Source organism: Pristis pectinata, chromosome 1 (genome assembly GCF_009764475.1).
Source record: "Pristis pectinata isolate sPriPec2 chromosome 1, sPriPec2.1.pri, whole genome shotgun sequence".
Taxonomy (NCBI): domain Eukaryota; kingdom Metazoa; phylum Chordata; class Chondrichthyes; order Rhinopristiformes; family Pristidae; genus Pristis; species Pristis pectinata.
In genome coordinates this window covers 48,401,778-48,421,056 of record NC_067405.1, presented here as the reverse complement: position 1 = coordinate 48,421,056, position 19,279 = coordinate 48,401,778, and the positions used below count along the sequence as shown (strand labels likewise).

At 38.9% G+C, this 19,279-nt stretch overlaps 1 protein-coding gene across 1 annotated transcript in view; it reads right to left on the bottom strand.

The window, feature by feature from the left end:
• Window positions 1-19,279, bottom strand: part of osbpl6 (oxysterol binding protein-like 6) — a 108,969-nt gene that overhangs the window by 43,606 nt on the left and 46,084 nt on the right. Inside the window, exons 3-6 of the mRNA XM_052015460.1 lie at window positions 4,627-4,749; window positions 3,430-3,483; window positions 1,865-1,978; window positions 1,549-1,719 (exon numbers count right to left, since the gene is read on the bottom strand). Coding sequence (XP_051871420.1) covers window positions 1,549-1,719; window positions 1,865-1,978; window positions 3,430-3,483; window positions 4,627-4,749 — 462 coding nt within the window. The remainder of the gene's footprint in view (window positions 1-1,548; window positions 1,720-1,864; window positions 1,979-3,429; window positions 3,484-4,626; window positions 4,750-19,279) is intronic.

Below are 19,279 nucleotides of genomic sequence, written 5' to 3'. Positions count from 1 at the left end.
AAAAACTTCCGTGAACACAATTAGACTCAAGTAGTGACCACATGTAACTATAAAATTCACCTGTTAATTACATTTAGTAATCAATTTTGCTATTGGTTTTCACTTGGCAAATGCAGTCAACTGGTGTAAATTAATATGCAATAGCTTAATACCACTTCACACAAAAATGTATTTTGTTGGTCCTGCATAAATTAATATGCCAGTGGCAGCTGGAACTAAAATCTGACACTTGATTTCAGCCTGTACAAAAATCTAGCAAATTGATTCTCTGCTTTTCAGCAAGTTTGCTGTTCATCAGTTTCATCCCTTGTCAGTGCTACTTAATAGATTTCAACTGAGGTAACAATGGGGGAAAAAAAACCTGGCCAGAGTTCCTGCTTTTAATTACAGTTGTTTAGCAAGTCCAAATGCAAATGTTGGGTGAATATAGGATCAGGCCCAAAATTATAATAACTGTCAATGTTCAATGTCAAAACACAGGCTTCAATATTCAGTCCAGATACCAACAGGTGATACCTGTCGAAAAATCTATGAATTACCTCGCTGGAGAGGAGGGACGAAAGGTTGAGTTGGAGAGAAGCTACTGGTTGTAAAGTTCACAGTAATTAAATTCCACATAGTTTACATGAAACTGCAGTGTCACAGTTTCTGTTTAGATTTTATCTTAGCTAGTTTAGAAATATTCCAGTAATAAATACATCTCATGGCCGTATAGATGACTGTAATACAAGAAGGTCATTTCTCCACTGTATTAATCTGTGCCTAAGGAACACTACATCACTATTCTGATGATGTAGCTGTAAGCAAATAATTAGTATCCACAGATATTGGTAAGCCTTACACTGCATGTAAAACTATTTTTCATTCAAAAATATCTGGTAGATAAAACCAAAGTCCCTGCCATTGTTTCTTATAATTAAACAATTATTTCATTTATCTCATTAACAATAATTTATTTTGAAAACCAGTTTGAATAAAAAACACTTTTCTCATGAAATTGCATAAGCATCTAAATATAAATCCTGACTCTGTTAAAAACTAACTTATTCATCCAATAGCTTTCTGTATGTTTGTCTGTCAAATCCATTTATCCACAAATGCTGCAGACTGTAAAACAAAAGTTCTTATTTACTGATTCAAATTTACCCATAGAGAAAAGGGAAAGTGCTGATTTAAAATTAAGTAGCAACTCCCTCCAAATTATACACTTATTCAACAATCAGCTGTAAAATTTAACTGAAAGGTGCCTCAAAGTAGATCATTTGTCAGTGGTGGCAAATTAAAAATAATAACGGAAAGTAAGGTATGAAAAGTAAGCTTATGCATACAATCAAGTACAATGTAAACAGATTGTTATGGCCTTGATTCAGATCTGATATACACTCTTTCTTATCTGAACAAATGGAACACAACTTCTCACTAGCTTCACCAAGTTGAAGCTACACAATAGCTATATCCAAATTGAACTAATAGCTCTATTGCACATTTTACTGAAAAAAAAATCAACCCAAATGTTACATACTCCAAATAACAGTTACAATTACGTACCTTCACATCTAATACAGTAGTAGTTGGAGCTGGTGAAAGATCAGGTTTTGGTGATGTAGGGAAGACATGAAAATTGGCATCCCTGGGTGATCTTACGATTTCATTCTGACGGTACAATCGATGATGGCGCAGTTTTGTTACCCAAGCATCAAACACTTCCTGAGATTTTACCTGCATGTAGAAAAGTGTCAGTAAGTATTCCTTTCATAAATTTACACTTCTGTAAGTTTCTTCATTTTCTGGAAGTTCCTTCATTTTCTGCATCTGCATGCCTTTAAATGATAAACAGGTTTACTTACGTTCTACATTTACAAACCTTTAGATGATATATGTGTTCTTCTGTGTCCAGGTCTATCCGTTGAGTCTTCTTTTTGATTGACATGACTGACAACCCAACGTCAATACTTCCATGAAGTTTGCCTTTCTGAATCTAACAATGTTGAAAAGTGAATTCAGTGCAAGATGTTGATTTAGTAAAAAAAACTTAAGGAACTGAAGCAAATACAAATGTGGAGTAACTGGATATGAATGCTCGATACTACAGAAAATTCCAGCAAATTGCCTTATTTCACTATGGACGCCTACTTAATACCTGCAATCATATCTTGTCTGAAAAAAACAATTGCCTTTCCCATTTCATGATATTGATTCAGTGATGAAATGTGGTGATGTGAAACTCTGATACAATGAAAGAATGATTTATATTGCACATGATACATAAGCCATGATACTACAGGGATAGTGCTAAATCACGGTGGGAAACATGCCATTAAGTAGTCACTGCATGAGGCACACAGTTCCTAAATTTGGTTTCAGGAAGTCAAATGAAACTAATTTCAGAAGCAAAGTACAACATCCTGCTGAAACAAAATTGTGCCTTTGGTGCCAGAAGCCAACGGTGAATTCTCCCATTATGTCTAAATTATACTTGTCATATTATGAGATATAACACACCACAAAATATAAGATACAATCAATTTCCATATACAATTTCTACAATTCATTTGCGTTTTATTACCTTTTGTTGCAATAAAACAATATCAAGCAACAGAAAATGTGAAAAGGCATGCCACTCTTTCCTGAAGTGTTAACAATCCAGGAGGACAGAGTATACCACAAGAACATCATTCATTAACATCACTCTCCAGGGATGAGAGTGAACCCTGTACCTGGACTGAAACAGCCTGCGGAAAGTGGAGACAGCGAAGCCTGGATCTGAATCATTACATACTTGTTCATCAACCAGACCCATAATTAACCTAGTGGGTACTTGTACAATTCTTTAACAAAATCTTTAAAAATTTCCACCTGTCAAGGCATGGTGCATAGATATATGTATCTGAATTACTCTGCACTTGTTAACTAATTATTAAGTGGTTATTTTCCATTCCATTCAACCAAAATAAGACAAGAATTCATCATTATAAGCATCCCGGGGTTTAGAAGTATAATTGTCTAAAAAAAATATACAAATGCAACTGTGTTCAATGTCACCATAAATTACAATGAATCTGTTAGTCAACTGGCCATCGTTAAACACTATTCATCTGTAAAAATTCATTATGTACACATGACACTTTTTCTATGTACATAATAAAACAAATTTTAAAAATTCTCATAAAAGCTGAATAGTTAACTGGTACAATGAAGGGTTACAGCTGAAATAAAATCAGAATACGAGTTAACGTTTCAGGTCCAGAATCCTTTGTCAGATATTCAGATAAAGGGTCTCAGGCTTGAAATGTTAACTATGTCCCTTTTTCCACAGATGCTGCCTGACCTGTTGAATGTTCTATCATTTTCTCATTTTATTTCAGATCCCCAGCATCTGCAGTTTTTATTTTAAATTTATTGTTGAGATTGCATTCAACCATTACTCACATCAATTGGCGTCTTAGAGTACTTTAGCATTCCACTTTCAAGGACAAAGAAGCGCTGCAACAAGACAAACTTTGATTAATGGATGAATATACACACTTGATAAAGTTACAAACTAGGTCTAAATATCCATCAGAACAAATCTGATGATAATACAACATTTACAAAATGTCTTGAACATCCAAGTGTTTGAGCAACAAATATCACTCTTTTGAAATTTATTTATATTTATACATACCAAATTCTATAATTTCAATATCTGTAAATCAATTGTAAAAATTTGACAGGTGATACTTTTGAAAATGCATTTCCTCAAGTTGAGCTGAACTATTTACAATCCATGATTCAGACTGATTATCTGCAATTGTTCAATCCAGTGTAGAGTCCTGAACTTCCAGTCCTGTCAGCATAATTCTTCATCCTTTCCCTCTCTAATTTGTCTTTGGGCTCCTACACACTTCCAAAGAAGCCAAGTGTAATCTCATGGAACAGTAACTCATCTTCAGTTTGAAACATTACAGCCCTCAGAACTTAGCAATGTATTTAAAAATTTCACATAACCAGTCTTTTCTGGTTTATACTAGAACCAGAATATATCAGAATAAATGTTCAGCAGTTCTGATAAGTGTTTATTAACCTGCAGCTTGAACTTTTTCCTATTTTTCTCCACAGAAGGTGTCTAACCTGCTGAGTATTTCCATTATTCACCAATTTTGTTTAAGATTTCTAGCACCTGCAGTTTTGTATCTTACTGTTCCACCATTTTTTATTTTCTCTGTCCTTCTTTTCAAATATCTCCTAATTTACATTTCCTCCAGACAGACTAGCTGTGGCTAATCAACCTTCACCACCTTCTTTCAGCTGGCACCAAAACTATTTGCTTCATTTGATCTCTCCTTGTTTTGATCGTGCTCTCCTTGTTCTCCCCACCTCTCCCTCTTTTCTGCAACTTAAAGCGGGGTTGATTTCTAACTTTTCTTAGTTCTGATGAAAGGTCATCAACCTGAAATGTTAACTCTTTCTCTCATCATAGATGCTGCCTGATCTGCTGAGTATATCTAGTATTTCCTATTTTCTTTTGGAATTAGGTATGTCAATAACGCTGCAAGGATCTGGTCAAACTTTAGAGTAATTCGTATCCTCAGGCAGCAGTAACCAACAAATTGATTTTGCTTGAGAATGCCTTTCTCTGAAACTTACCTTATGCCAACCTTTTAAGGGCCATTTTCTTCTTTTCAACATAAACCCCTCATGTTTGTCTGGTTTCTGGACATTGGTCTGTCCAATTTTTAATCCTTCAATGATTTCCCAATTGTCACCATCCTGTAAGTTATGACAAAAACAGTTACTCTGCAATAAAGCAATTTAGATGAGAAAGCACCTAAAACTGCATTCATGGGTTTCTCAGTAACAGTTGTATTCACTGGCTTTATGACTTGCAGAGAAATAAAACAAGAGGAATCAAAGAAAGTGGAACATATGGCAGAGGGAAGGTTTTGTTCCCTCTTCAGAATAGGTGCAAATGTAGTAAGCAGCTAACTACATTTTGTCTGTTTCAACACCATCACTTCCACTATGACACCACCATATACCCCCAGTCCCCATTGCCAACTCTCAGCCCTCACGGTAAGGGGCAGATTTTAATTCACAATGACATCACTGAAAGATGATCTGAATTTTAAAAGCACAAGGCTTGTTCCATTTTAACTGCTCAAAAGCTGACCCATGTGTGGGATTGTTGGTGGGGGTTGGGAGAGGAATGAGTTTGGTTGAGGGACTGTGACTTGGGAAAGGGGGAGATGGTATCTTGGAGGTGGGAGTGAAGGTGTACAATTGTTAGCAGCTTAATTTGGGGATGGGTTCACCAATCCATCACCTGGGACTGGATTGGTCAAAAAATATTTGTAAGCATGCAACAATAGTAATTACTTGATCATGCATTGCTAATTAACTACCTATGTACTCTGTAGTCATAACAACATCCAAATCCAGCTTTTCAGTACTGGCTCGCAAAGTATCAATATTTTGCCAGCTTTTCAGAAGACAGCTTCAGCATTGAAGTTTCTCCCTCTGGCTTTGTCCTTAGGTTCACTAGTCCCTGCGCTTTGTGCCAGCCATGCCTGATGTATCTAAAGCAGCTCCATGCACAGAAAAGGTAAGCAATATTTATTGGCTTTCTTTTTCTATACTTTATTAAAATGGATAAATGCATTTTAATTAAATTTATGTTTCATTCTTTTAAATACCTGTAGTTATCAGAGTGATTTGGAGGGAGTTAAGAAGTCTTTGATAACAGGCCATCAGGCAGTTGAGAGCAAGTCACTGTTCACTCCACTTGATCACAAGTCAAGGCTGTTGAGAGTTGCACAACTACCGAAAATATATGTGCAGCCACAGGAATAATGCAGGGGTGGCACATTCAAGGTGTGGGCTGGATCAAGATTGGTTCAGCTTATTGATTTCCATCACTCAACACAAGGTGGAACACTTACCCCAGCACAGGAATGGAAAGGAAAAAACATCTTATAGATCTTATGATTTTGACAAGTTATGTATACAGTTTGGAAAATAATTGCAATCAATGATGTACTGCAAACTCAGCAATTACATCAATAACTGTTATCATAATAAAAAATAAATACTGCTTAGAATAGTGGTGCCTGCTGCAGACCTTGGAATCAGAGACAAGGTTAGTTACAAATAGCTGACTGTCTGATTGTATTGCAGTCATCATGCATTTCACTGATCTTGGCATTTGCTTACAAATTTTGAATGTCACCAATGATAAAGAATAATATTCTCTCCGTAATAAACTGATACACTGTCCCAATGAATTCACGGACACACCACATCATTTCAATTTTTGATATTTCCTTCTGACATAAGAAGCCTTTGACCCATTAAGTCATTGACGACATTCAGAGCAATTTCATCAATCCCATTCCCCGCTTATTTCCCTGTAACCTATCCCCTAACAAATCCCATTTAAATCTCCTGATTCTCCCATCACCTACCTAGACCAGGGGTAATTTGCAGTTATCAATTTACCTTACAATGAGTTCATCTTTGGGATGTACGAGTAAACCTGGGCACCTGGGGGAAAACTCACAAAATCAAAAGCAGAACATGCAAACTCCACACAGAGAGCAGCAGAGGTCAGAATCATTCCTGGGTTGTTGGAACTGTGAGGGCTCAACCATCTGGAGGACCTGGTTTAGTTTCTTATCTCAGGGACAACACCAAGAGAGATACTGAGTGGATATGCATTCTAAACACAGGATACTGTGGAGAATTACAGAACATGAACTGCGTTTCTATTCAAGAATATTCTAACGAACGTAGGGCATAGAACAGTACAGCACAGCAACAGGCCCTTTGGCCCACAATGTTGTGCTGAACTAATTAAACGCTGAACAAAACTATTCCTTTCTGCCTATACAATGTCCAAATCCCTCCATTCTCTGCACATTCATGTGCCTACCTAAGAGCCACTTAAACATCTATCAAATTTGCCTCCACTACCATCCCTGGCAGCACATTCCAGGCACCCACAATTCTCTGTGTAATAAAAAAAATATTTGCCCTGCACATCTCCTTTGAACTTTCCCCCTCTCACCATAAATGAATGCCCTCTAGTATTAGACATTTTGACCCTGAGAAAAAGATACTGGCCATTTATTCTATTTATGCCTCTCATAATGTTATAAGCTACTACCAGGTTTCCCATTGGCCTCTGCCGCTCCAGAGAAATCAACGCAAGCCTGGCCAACCTTTCCCCATAGCACATGCCCTCTAATCCAGGCAGCAGCCTGGTAAACCTCTTCCGCACCCTCTCCAAAGTCTCCACATCCTTCCTATAATGGGGCAACCAGAACTGAATGCAATACTCCAGGTGTGGCTGAACCAGAGTTTTATAAAGCTGCCACACAATTTTCCGACTTATGAACTCAGTGCCTCAACTAATAAGGGCAAGAATGCCATACGCCTTCTTTACCACCCTATCAACCTGTGCAGCCACTTTCAAGGAGCTATGGACTTGAACCCCAAGATCCCTCTGTACATCAATACTTTTAAGGGTCTTGCCATTAACATCTACTGTCCCTTTTCATTTGGTCTCCCAAAGTACACCACTTCACATTTACCTGGATTAAACTCCATCTGCCATTTCTCTGCCGATATTTGCAATTGATCTGTATCCTATCATATCCTTTGGCAATCTTCTACACTATCCACAATGCCACCAATCTTTCTATTGTCCGTGAACTTACTAACCCACCCATACATGTTTTTATCTAAGTCATTTTTTATATTATATATATATATATATAATATATATATATATATATATAAATAAAAAGTTCTGGGCATGTGTGTGTGTGTATGTATATGTACATGTATATACAGACAGACAGACACACACACACACACACACACACACACCACAAACAGCAGAGGTCCCAGTACAGACCCCTACAGAACACCACTAGTCATGGACCTCCAGCCAGAATAAGTTCCATTGACAACTACCCCGTCTTCTATGGGCAAGCCAATTCTGAATCCAAACTGTAGCAGTTAACATAACACTTTACAGCGCCAGCAACCCGGGTTCAATTCCGGCCGCTGTATGTAAAGAGTTTGTACATTCTCCCCATGTCTGCGTGGGTTTCCTCCAGGTGCTCTGATTTCCACCCACATTCCAAAGAAGTACAGGTTAGGAAGTTCTGGGCATGCTATGTTGGCGCTGGAAGGGTGGCGACACTTGCAGGCTGCCCCCAGAACACTACGCAAAAAAAGATGTATTTCACTGTGTGTTTCGATGTACATATGACTAATAAAGGTATCTTACCTTATCAAAGTTACCGTGGATCCCATATGTCTTAATCTTCTGGATGAGCCTACCATGCGGGACCTTGTCAAAGCCTTACTAAAATCTATGTAGACAACATCTGCAACTCTACCTTCATCGATCACCTTCGTCACCTCCTCAAAAAACTCAATCAAGCTAGTTAGACATGCTGACTGTCACACAAACTACAAAAAAATGTATGTTTTGATAGGATTGTGGTTGATGCTAGTCAATTTCATCTGATATCACTGCCATTACATATTTATGGGAAGACTATTTTCACTGGTGAATTACTGATCCATATTTCCAGTTATGTTAGTTAACACACAATAAAATCACGCTGCCCTAATTGTGAACAAACAATTCAATGCTCTTCCATACAAGTGACTAAAAACTGCTGCTGCTTAAGCTTTTCCACGCTGTTCTCTTCCAAAAGGATAATCGTCCCTTCTTAAATGAGCGAAATTACATCGGAAATATAGTCAGACCAAAATTCTGCCTAATAAAAGTACAGATTAATTTCCTTATGGAATGTCTGTTTCATTTCCTTCATTGTAATTACCCCCTTTTGCTGAACAATGATGAATTTGGTGAAATTTACAGTCAACTCTCCTAAATCAGTACAATTCACCTAATAACTTAGGACTCTGTGGCACTAAATTCTTAATTTCATTTTACGTATACAGTTTTTCAAATTATTCATTTTCAAATTCTTATCAATTGGAAAACAACTTAGAGGGAAATTCCACTTTTCCAAGCTTGCTGTTACTTTCTTAAACAATATTTAAATATATTTTTCCTTCATATTCTTAGATTTCATTCTTTATCCCTATAATTTTCAGAACCTCCAAGCTAAAAGATGACAGGCTACTCACAGATCACTACAATGTCATCATTACAACTGGAAGCTGGCTAAAGGTAGCTCAAGGTGACAAACACATTCATGGTTCTTCTCATTCAATATTGTTTGGTTGCTTCCTCCATAGTTGAGGCAAAGTTAAGATCAGGAATGTTACAGGTAAAGAACTGTAAAGCCTGGATTACCGTGTTTTGGTGGCCTATGTTGAAGATGACTTCAACTCACAGTGTTAACAGGCAGATTCACACATCTTTAGATAAATTAAATGATTATGCATTTTATGTTAGAATGGTTGTGAAATAGAAAACTCTACAATCCGTATTTTCAATACGGGGAAACTGGAGATTCTTGCATTTGAAGCAAATCTCCACAAATCCAAAAATATAAACTGAAAACTGGATTACATAAATGATGCCTTTATTGCCACTTTGATGTGCTACAGAACATGGATTGTTTGAAAACAGCGTCCAAAAAAACATATGGTTGTGTACTGGGGCCAATGCGCAGATTAGCTTTGGATTGCATGGTGTGGAAATCCTTACAAATATGTTCCAGAGAATGTCTGCAAAATTGTAGTGTTTTGCCTCACACACAACTATGCCATGGACAAAGGAAGTAAAGGACTTGGATAAGGAACTGTAAGCTATGGGAGGTCAGGAGAACCACAGTGCACAGTAAATTAGCCATTGGAAGGAAGGTGTTTGAACTGCATCTTTCTCCTAGCAAGCTTTAGTATTGGACATTTTTACTCTTTTCTGGATGCATTAACAACCACTAAGCTGCTAGATATTTTACCAGTTACTTTTAGATAATGACTTCATTTAGATATGGAGTATTGGCTTCCTACCGCATGCAAACAGGACCTTCAGTCCACCCCTTCTGCACTGAACATAAGATACTCATTTATGCGAATCCTACATTAATCCTATTTTATTGCCCACATTCTCATCAAGTTCCTTTAGAGTTAATCACTCACCTACTCAGGGCAAATTATTGTGGTCAATTAACCTATCAACCTGCACACCTTTGGGATGTGCAAGGAAACCTGCACAATTACAGGGTGAACATGTAAAGTACACGTAACCACATAGACAGTATCCAAGGTCTCTTGGGTGCTGGAACTGTGAGGCAGCGGCATTACTTGCTGCACCACTGTGCCGCCCCATTTGGTCAGAAAGCAGTAAAAATGTTCATTGCCGGAACTCACCAGAAGAAGAATGCACTCAAGCATCTATCTTCATGTAGCAGCTAATTGACTGCATGCTGGAGTTCTCCTGAACTTCATGGCTTGCATTTCTTCATTAATTAATTTTATTTAATACTTGGTAACTATCTGAAAGTTCTAGCAAACATCAGTTGCTTTACTATGCTTTGGAATGCTTAAAATACGCATGCACTCTAATCCGTGCTTTATTACTTTGAGGCTCAATGTGTCAAATACCTTTCCATCAGGTCTGTGTTTAGGCCTCTATAAACCATGACTAATTTAGAAACCCAGCCACTATCCTCACTTGTTCAAACATCCATTCCCATCACCTAACTTCCCAGCAGCCTCCATAGGGTCCCTGTGCTTCGCACATTAACTTCAATTCCCTGGATTTTTTTCCAAATGTGTTCATTTTCCACCCTTTCTCTGTGACATTTTGCAGCAAGACACTTCTGTTTGCAGCACTTGTTCCTCTGATTTTCTTGTATTCTTATTTCCTATCCATTAACTGCTACCATTTTAGACAAGTATTGTTGGTGGTCTCCCTTTCACTCTGTCCCTTCCCCCTCAGTCCTTTAGACTGCTTCTTTTATTCCTGTTTTCAAATTCTTTTGCAAATTTTTTGTTTGTTTACACACTTGGCCTTATTAGCTCAATATCATTTACCTGTTCTTCCCTTCTTTACAAAGTGTTCAAAGATGCCTTTACAAACATGCAAGTGGAAGTCTGTCTTGTTCAGTATCCCTCACAGTAGTCCCTCTGTGGTCATCCCTTTCAGAAGGGACACCTGTAATCACATGTGCATTGCTGCTTGTGGTAGAAACCTATTATGGACTTGAAAATCAGCTGCATCTATAATATTACTGTTGCACCGATACCCATTCTTCTGTCTCATCATTTTTATAGACAGGAGTACATCACTCCCTGTGCAATAGTCCTTTAAGTATTGCAGGGGAACTTGCACCCTGACATTGAAAAGCATTCAACAACTTTTAAAAAAAATCTATAAAATTAACATTTTTGATGTGGTGGAAATTTGCTGCAAATTCACACTCCCTCTCTGGAGGAGTCCAGTATCAGAGCATAGTTGGAAAGACAATTGCAACAACTGGCTACACCCAAGAGTTCTTTGTTAGTGTGGTAGTCCCAAAATTGCTTACAGTTACAGGGGAAACAGTTCAAATTTCCACACAAAATCTGGGTCATTACTTTGCATTGTTTTATCCATTTCTCCTTCTAGGATTCCTTCCCTTGTTTTGTTCCCCATAGCATTTAACTCCTTTTACCTTTGACTTCTAGATATAAAAATACGATATTCCTTAAGGTACAGTCCACTTCTGTCTCGACTGATTCTCTGAAATGAATGTTGCTTTAACTTATTGTTCTTCCATTTCTGATCAAATTGATCTTTATTTTAATGCAAGTTCAATAAGATGGCCATAAATATCCCAATTTTCCATTCCAAAGACATCTTTTCATCTTAATCATAATTCAGAAAAAGGAATGAAGTCTGTAATTAAGTCAGGTAGATAGATTTTTGGTCTGTAGGGAGCTAAGTGAATTGGGCAGAAACATGAAGCTGAGATCAAGATAATTAAACAGGAGCATAAGGAGCCCCTGGCCTACTCATGTGCTTAGTTCTTATATTTTTAAACAGTGTAGCATCTATGATCAATCTATGCTTATGAATTGCTAGACCAGGCCGCTTTGTTTTTTAATTAAAAGACAGAGACATGAGAAAACAAGGTAATTTGTTAGAGCACCACACAAAGCCTCTATTAAACCTACAAAGAAAAGATTAATCTTTTCGTAGAAGTATAGTTCAAAAGGATTTCATCTGAACCTTGGGGGGGGGGGGGGTGCTAAATTGGGGGAAAGCTAATTACAACAGTATTAGGCAGGAGCAGGGGAGGGTAAAATGGAGACACAAGAAAGACTGCAGATGCTGGAGGTCTGGAGCAACACACAAAAAATGCTGGAGGAAATCAGCAGGTCAGGCAGCATCTATGGAGTGAAATGAACAGTCAACATTTGGGGCCAAGACCCTTCATCAGGACCCATCAGGAGCATAGATTGGGAGTGGCTGTTATTGGGTAAATCCACATCTGAAATGTGGGTGTTACTTAAAGGACAGCTGGTCAGAATTCAGGACCAGCATGTTCCTGTAAGGAAGAAAGACAAAAATGCAAGTTTCGGGAACCTTGGATGACAAGAAATGTTGGTATAAAAAGGTTTAAGAAGCTGAAACCACATAGGACCCTTGAGGAATATAAATGAAACAGGAAAGAACTTAAACAGGGAATCAGGAGGGCTGAATGGCCTTGGCAATTTCGATTAAGGAAAATCTCAGGGCATTTCATACACACAATAGAACTAGAGAGTAGCTAGGGAAAGGGTAGGACCACTCAAGGACAAAGGAGGGAATTTATGCCTGGAGCCAGAGGAATTGGGCAAGATACTAAATGAGTACTTTGCATCGGTTTTCACCCCAGGGAAGGAGATGGAGGATAGTGAGATCAGGGAATGCTGATATCCCAGGGCATGTTCACATGAAGGTGGTGGTGGTGGTGTTGGGTCTTTTGAAGAACTAAGGTGGTTAAGTCCCCAGGGCCTGATGGAATCCAGGTCATTGAGAGGGGCAAGGGAGGAGATTGCTGGGGCCTTGACAGAGATTTTTGTATCCTCTTTAACCACAAGGTCCCAGAGGACTGGAGAATAGCCAATGCTGTTCCTTTGTTTAAGTAAGGCAATAGGGGCAAACCAGGAAATTGTAGGCAGGTAAGTCTTACATCAGTGGTAGGGAAATTATCAGAGAAGGTTTTTAGGGATAGGATTTACCCACATCTGGAAAAACAGACTTGTTAGGGATAGTCAGCATGGCTTTGTACGGGGAAGGTCATGTCTTACAAACGATTGAGTTTTTTTTTTGAGGGGTGATGACGATGAGTAATGAGGGTCAGGCAGTGGATGGATTTTAGCAAAGCATTCAAAGTCCCTCAGGATAGGCTGATCCAGAAGATTAGGGCACATGGTATCCATGGAGACTTATTAGATTGGATTCAAAACTGGCTTGGCCATAGAAGACAGAGGGCAATGGTGGAGGGGTGTTATTATGACCAGGGGTCCATGACCAGTGGTGTTCCGCAGAGATCAGTGCTGGGACCTCTGACTGTGATCTACACAAATGATTTGGAGAAAATGTGGGTGGGCTGATTAGTAAGTCTACAGACAACACAAAAATTGGCAGAGTTGTGAATAATGAGGAAGATTGTCAAATGATTCAGCAGCAAATACATCAGTTGGAAAAATGGGCGGAGAAATGGCAGATGGCGCTTAATCCAGACAAGTGTGAGGTGTTGCACTTTGAGAGGTCAAACATAAGGGCAAAGTATACGGTAAATGGCAGGACCCTTAAGAGCACTACAGAGGGATCTTGGGCTGCAAATCCATAGCTCCCTGAAAATAGGCAACACAATTAGATAGGATGGTAAAGGAGGCATACAACATACTTGGTTGGAGAACTGAGTATAAAAGTTGGGAAGTAATGTTGCAGCTGTATAAAACTTTGGTTAGGCCACATTTGTAATATTGTCTAAAGTTCTAGTTGCCTCATTACAGGAAGGATGTGGAAGTTTTGGAGAGAGTGCAGAACAGGTTCACCAGATGTTGCCTGGATTAGGAGGTATTTGCTAATAAGGAGCATTTGGACAAACTTGGATGGTTTGCCCTGAAGCATCAAAGCCTAGGGGGAAGCCTGATAGAAGTATATAAAACTATGAGACACAATAGATAGGGTCGATAATCAGTCTTTTTTCCCAGGGTGGAAATGTCATACAGTAGAAGGCAAAGGTTTAAGGTATCATTTGACAACCTTCTTCATAACTACAAGTCTGTCAATTTTTGTGTTGTCTGCAAACTTACTAATCAGCCCACCTACATTTTTATCCAAATTATTTATCACAAACAAAGAGAAGGCGGTGAAAGCAGGTACAATAGCAACACTAAATAAATAGCACAAACATCAGTCCTGAAGAAGGGTCCTGACCCGAAACGTTGACCGCCTGCTTTTCTCCAAGGATGCTGCCTGGCCTGCTGAGTTCCTCCAGCATCATTGTGTTTTTCATCTAGATTCCAGCGTCTGCAGCCCTTTGTTTCTCTAGGGGCATTTAGACAGGCACATAAACCGGCAGGGGATGGAGGGATATGGACCATGTGCAGGTGGATGGGATTTGTTAAAATTGACATCATGGTCAGCACAGACATTGTGGGCTGAAAGGTCTGTTCTTGTCTGTCTTGTTTTATGTTCAATGAACACTTGCATGGAGATATTTAGAAACAGGCTTTAAGAGGTGGATAAGTATTAATAAATGCTACCTATTGAGAAGAGGAATATTTTCATAATCAGCAAGTGAAAGACTTTAATTTCTCTAATCCAAATGGTCAGATAATTTTAAGTGCATCAAAGTGCAGGGGCTTAACAAAGCATTATAAACCTTTCAAATTATTAATAACGTATGTGCCAGCATTAAATTTCTAATTCTAAATAACAATTCATTTATCCAAGACCAAAAGCACATCTGAGTGAAGTGAAGCAGCTTTGTTCAATCATCAACCACAGAGCCAGGATATGTGGATGCACCTATCCAACCTTATGGTGTTTGGTAATTTGTCAATGATAATTCCAACTCCAAATTATTTCCCAATAGACCTCTTACTCTACATCAATCATTGCTAGACCCTGTTCAATGAGAATTTGTGCGTTGTTACTAAAGTATATTGCCTGGAAATACAAATTATTCTGACTGAACACGTGCATTATTTTCCAAGAAAGAAGTTCACTTCAATTTATCTACTGCTGAGTATATTAAGCACTTAAATTGAATTGACCTGTGATTACTAAACTGTAAAATTCAATCAATCAATTTCTATGGAATTGCAAGCTAAATTGGATAGCTCCTATAGAGGATGTGGAGATCACAATGTACGACCACACCATACTCATTAATGCAAGCAGCATGCCAACTTCCTGTTGCCTGCTCATTGTAATAATCGCAGTATGCAGCCAGCACTAATCATCCCTTTCACTGGCCGCAGTGCCATCAAGGGACCCAATATCCATATTTACAGGCAATAGTTAAAGACAGCCTATCATTTTTTAAAACACCTGAAAAAGGAGTGAGGTAATGTGGTTGTTGAAGGTCATAGGAGATAATTCTGTGCAACAATGGACAATAGCTGGCCTATGTTGCACAATGCTATTTTTAAATATTTTAGCAACAGATAAGGTGATATATAGGGATTTTGACAAGGAGAACTGAGGCTAATGTTAGTATCATACTTGACCGAGTTCTTTATGTGAGATTAGAAAGAATGGGAGTGCACAGCTTGCAGTTTCTCTTCCACATCCTTCCCCCCCCCCCCCCCAACACACTCTCTTACTTCTCCTTTTACCCCTGGTCCTCAGCTTCTTGCCTAAGAGGCAATGTTAGCACTGTTCCCTTATAATAGCAAGGTTGTACAGCATGCAGCTTACCACCAGAAATCATAAGGCCAGCTCACCTAAGCTACGCAGGGCTCCTCCAAAATGATCCAGACACCAGAATCATTGTCTCAGTATGCCAGAAGTTTGCACTTTCAAATGTTTTTGACAGCCGGATTCTCCTTGTATGCATGCTGCACGTGTAAAAGGGCTCTAAACCAGAATTATGAGTCTTGTCACTACTGGATAGCCTTTTTAATCACCCAATTGAAACCCTTTGGTTTGTTATGAAAGGTGGGCACCAAAGAATGCAACTGAATAAATGCAGGCAAAGAGCTGTGTGTTGTGCCGAGAATAGAGAACCACTGGATTTTTGGGAGTGATACCCCTTTCAGTTCTGCTATATGTCTGAATGAGCACGAGGTGCTTGCCCAGCAATGAGGTGCAGTCAAAGGGTTCCTGTACCATGGGGGGGGTTGGGGGTTGGGGGTGGAAGATGACAATCCTTCTAACTCTTGTTCTCACTTCATCTGCTCCTCTCTAGAAAGAGAGGAAATGAAGTTACAGTGCACTTATACAACAGTGCACTAAACAGAAAGATGTTGCTAATGTCTTCAGGAATAGCATGAAAAGAGCAAAATGCATCAAAATTCCTAGACATGGATCCCTCTATAACCACTGGCAATTCAGTGCATACTGAAAAGCAGACATCACAAACACTAGCTCTTCCCAAGTTTCAGTCTGGAGAACTGGTCCCTGAACAAACTGGGGAGATGCGCCTTCCTATTTGAGACCTGTATCTCCCTTTCTACCACTACCTCTTGCAGTAGTCTGACCTGCTTTCCATGGCTTCTGTTCATTCTCTCAGTCATGCTCAATTCCAGAAGGTTGTTCAAGTGCACCTGTGGCTGGGAGCAACCAGTTGGTCACACGTCTTTCACCATTTTCCACCCTCTACAGCCAAGCACACCACTCCCCTGGCTTCTCCTCCTCCTCTTGACTACTACTCCTTTCATGCAGCCTTCAACATACCACCTTAAATCACGAGACCAGCGACAAGAGACATAACATTACATTCACTACGGGTGTTCACTGCACCAACCCCTTTTCAAAAATCTATTCCTGTTCACATCACAATTGCACACAAGCACCACTGACACATTTTGCAAAACAAAGACACCCACAGAACCATAAAAACACAGCATACAGAATAACTCAATTTTCTTGTACTAAGCACAACTATCCTTTAATACAACAGGCACAGCAGTGTAGCGGTTAGCGTAACACTATTACAGTGCCAGCGACCAGGGTTCAATTCCAGCCACTGTCTGTAAGGAGTTTGTACGTTCTCCCCGTGTCTGTGTGGGTTTCCTACAAGTGCTCTGGTTTCCTCCCACATTCCAAAGACGTACGGGTTAGGAAGGTGTGGGCACGCTATGTTGGCGCTGGAAGCATGGCAACACTTGCGGGCTGCCCCCAGAATACTCTACACAAAAGGATGTATTTCACTGTGTGTTTCAATGTACATGTGACTAATAAAGATATCTTATCTTAGCTTAAATACTTCTACTCATATTCGCACTCCCTTCTCTATATCAAGTGCTTTGCAACTCCAGATCACTTCTTTACATCTATAGCATAGTATTCTTTCCTCCGTGAAGGAAAAATTGCAGTGCTGAGTTTACTTGCATCCATACTGAAACCAAATGCATCTTCCATCTGTTTTTCCCAGAATTTCTGAACATTGTGGTCCTGATTAATTTAAATAAAACAACAAGGCCATTGACGTACTAACTATTCCCTTCTGAAAACTCCTTCATTTGGGTAAATGTCAGAAAAGGGAATTCAGCCATTTCCCATACCAGCTTGCATCTTCAATTTGCATTGCTTAAGTCAGAAGGTGGAGCCCCCTCTAATTTTTATTGAAAAATAGATGTAACACAAGGTTGCAGAGACACATGCATTCTCTCTGTAACATTAAGGATGGATGTGCACGTTGCTCCAAAAAGACAACAAATTTAAATTCCTATGCATGGGCACCAATTCATTCAAAACTGCATGCTATTATCCAAAACACATTCCACACAGGATGCACAGAATCACTAGAAACAATGGTCAGATAGTTCCAAACTTCACATCTGCCCTGCTATTCAGTTAACCATACCTCATCTGATTCATTTACCTATCTTCACTTTAAATCTCTCAAAAAAAAACCAAAGTACAAACAATCTATTGATCTCTGCCTTGAAAACTTTACAGGGAGAGAATTGGGAGTTCAGCTATCTTCTTCACAAAAAAATGCTCTTATTTTCCTTCCCGAGTAACTCAAGCTCTATTATTTAGACTATATTGCCTCTTTCTTAGTTCTTCTATCTACTCTATTCAATGTTTTTTCATAAAGAAAACTTTATAAACACCTCATTCACCAGAAACGGACATCGTGGTTTTTAACCTGATCATTGAACTTGGACTTTCAAACCATTGAGTGCTTTTACAATCCCTAACTTCTCACTATTTTGTCATAGAGTCACACAGCATGGAAACAGACACTTAGGCCCATCAAGTCCAAGTCTAGCATCCATTGACTATTTTATTCTCCCCACATCCCCGTCAAATCAAAATATTCTGCTTTAATTATTTCATCCAATGAGAATAGCCTCCCACATATCTATTTTCCATTGTTTAGTTTCTGTGTTCCCCTTGTATCCTCCTCCTCTCTCCTCACTACTCCTAACATAAGCACTATCTACAAACTTGGATATACAACTCTCCTGCATTCAAGCAATTACTAAAGATGGTGAAAAGTTCAAGCCCAGAGAAAGACACCTTTAACAAAGTAAAACATCCCCAGCTACTACACAGGAGCATGATCAAAAATATAAGTGACACTGAGCCAGAGGAGGATACATTAGAAGTGATCAAAATACTTGGGCAAAGCAGCTGCTTTTAAACAAACAGTTTTAAGCAGATTAAGAGAGTGAATAGGAAAAAGAAACAAAAGACACTTTTTCAGAAAAGCCTTGTATGTAAATGAAATCCTTACTATGGCTGCAATTCAACTAAAAATCTGCCATTCACCCAGCCTTCCGACCCTGCTCCAAAATGTAGCCCTCTGCTCTTGTCCAGAGCCACACTACCCTCCAAACATTTCTCACTCCAGACCCTTTTACACCATTTAGCATCTTTATGCCCTTGCTTTCTTGCTTCCTGCTTTCTTGCTTCCTGCTTTCTCAATTGCTGCTTAAGTCTATACCAACACGGAGATGGAAGTACAGATAAAATATTATTTTAAAAATCCTGTTTCTCCAAGTAATTTATTGATTCAATGATGTAGTCTGGACTAACTTCCTTATTAAACTGATGGCCCTCGCTGACTTATGGATGCATTTGATCCACTATGAAATCATTAATTCACAACTTTGCCTACAAAATTAAGTTATTGATTGGTTAAGCTTGATATCG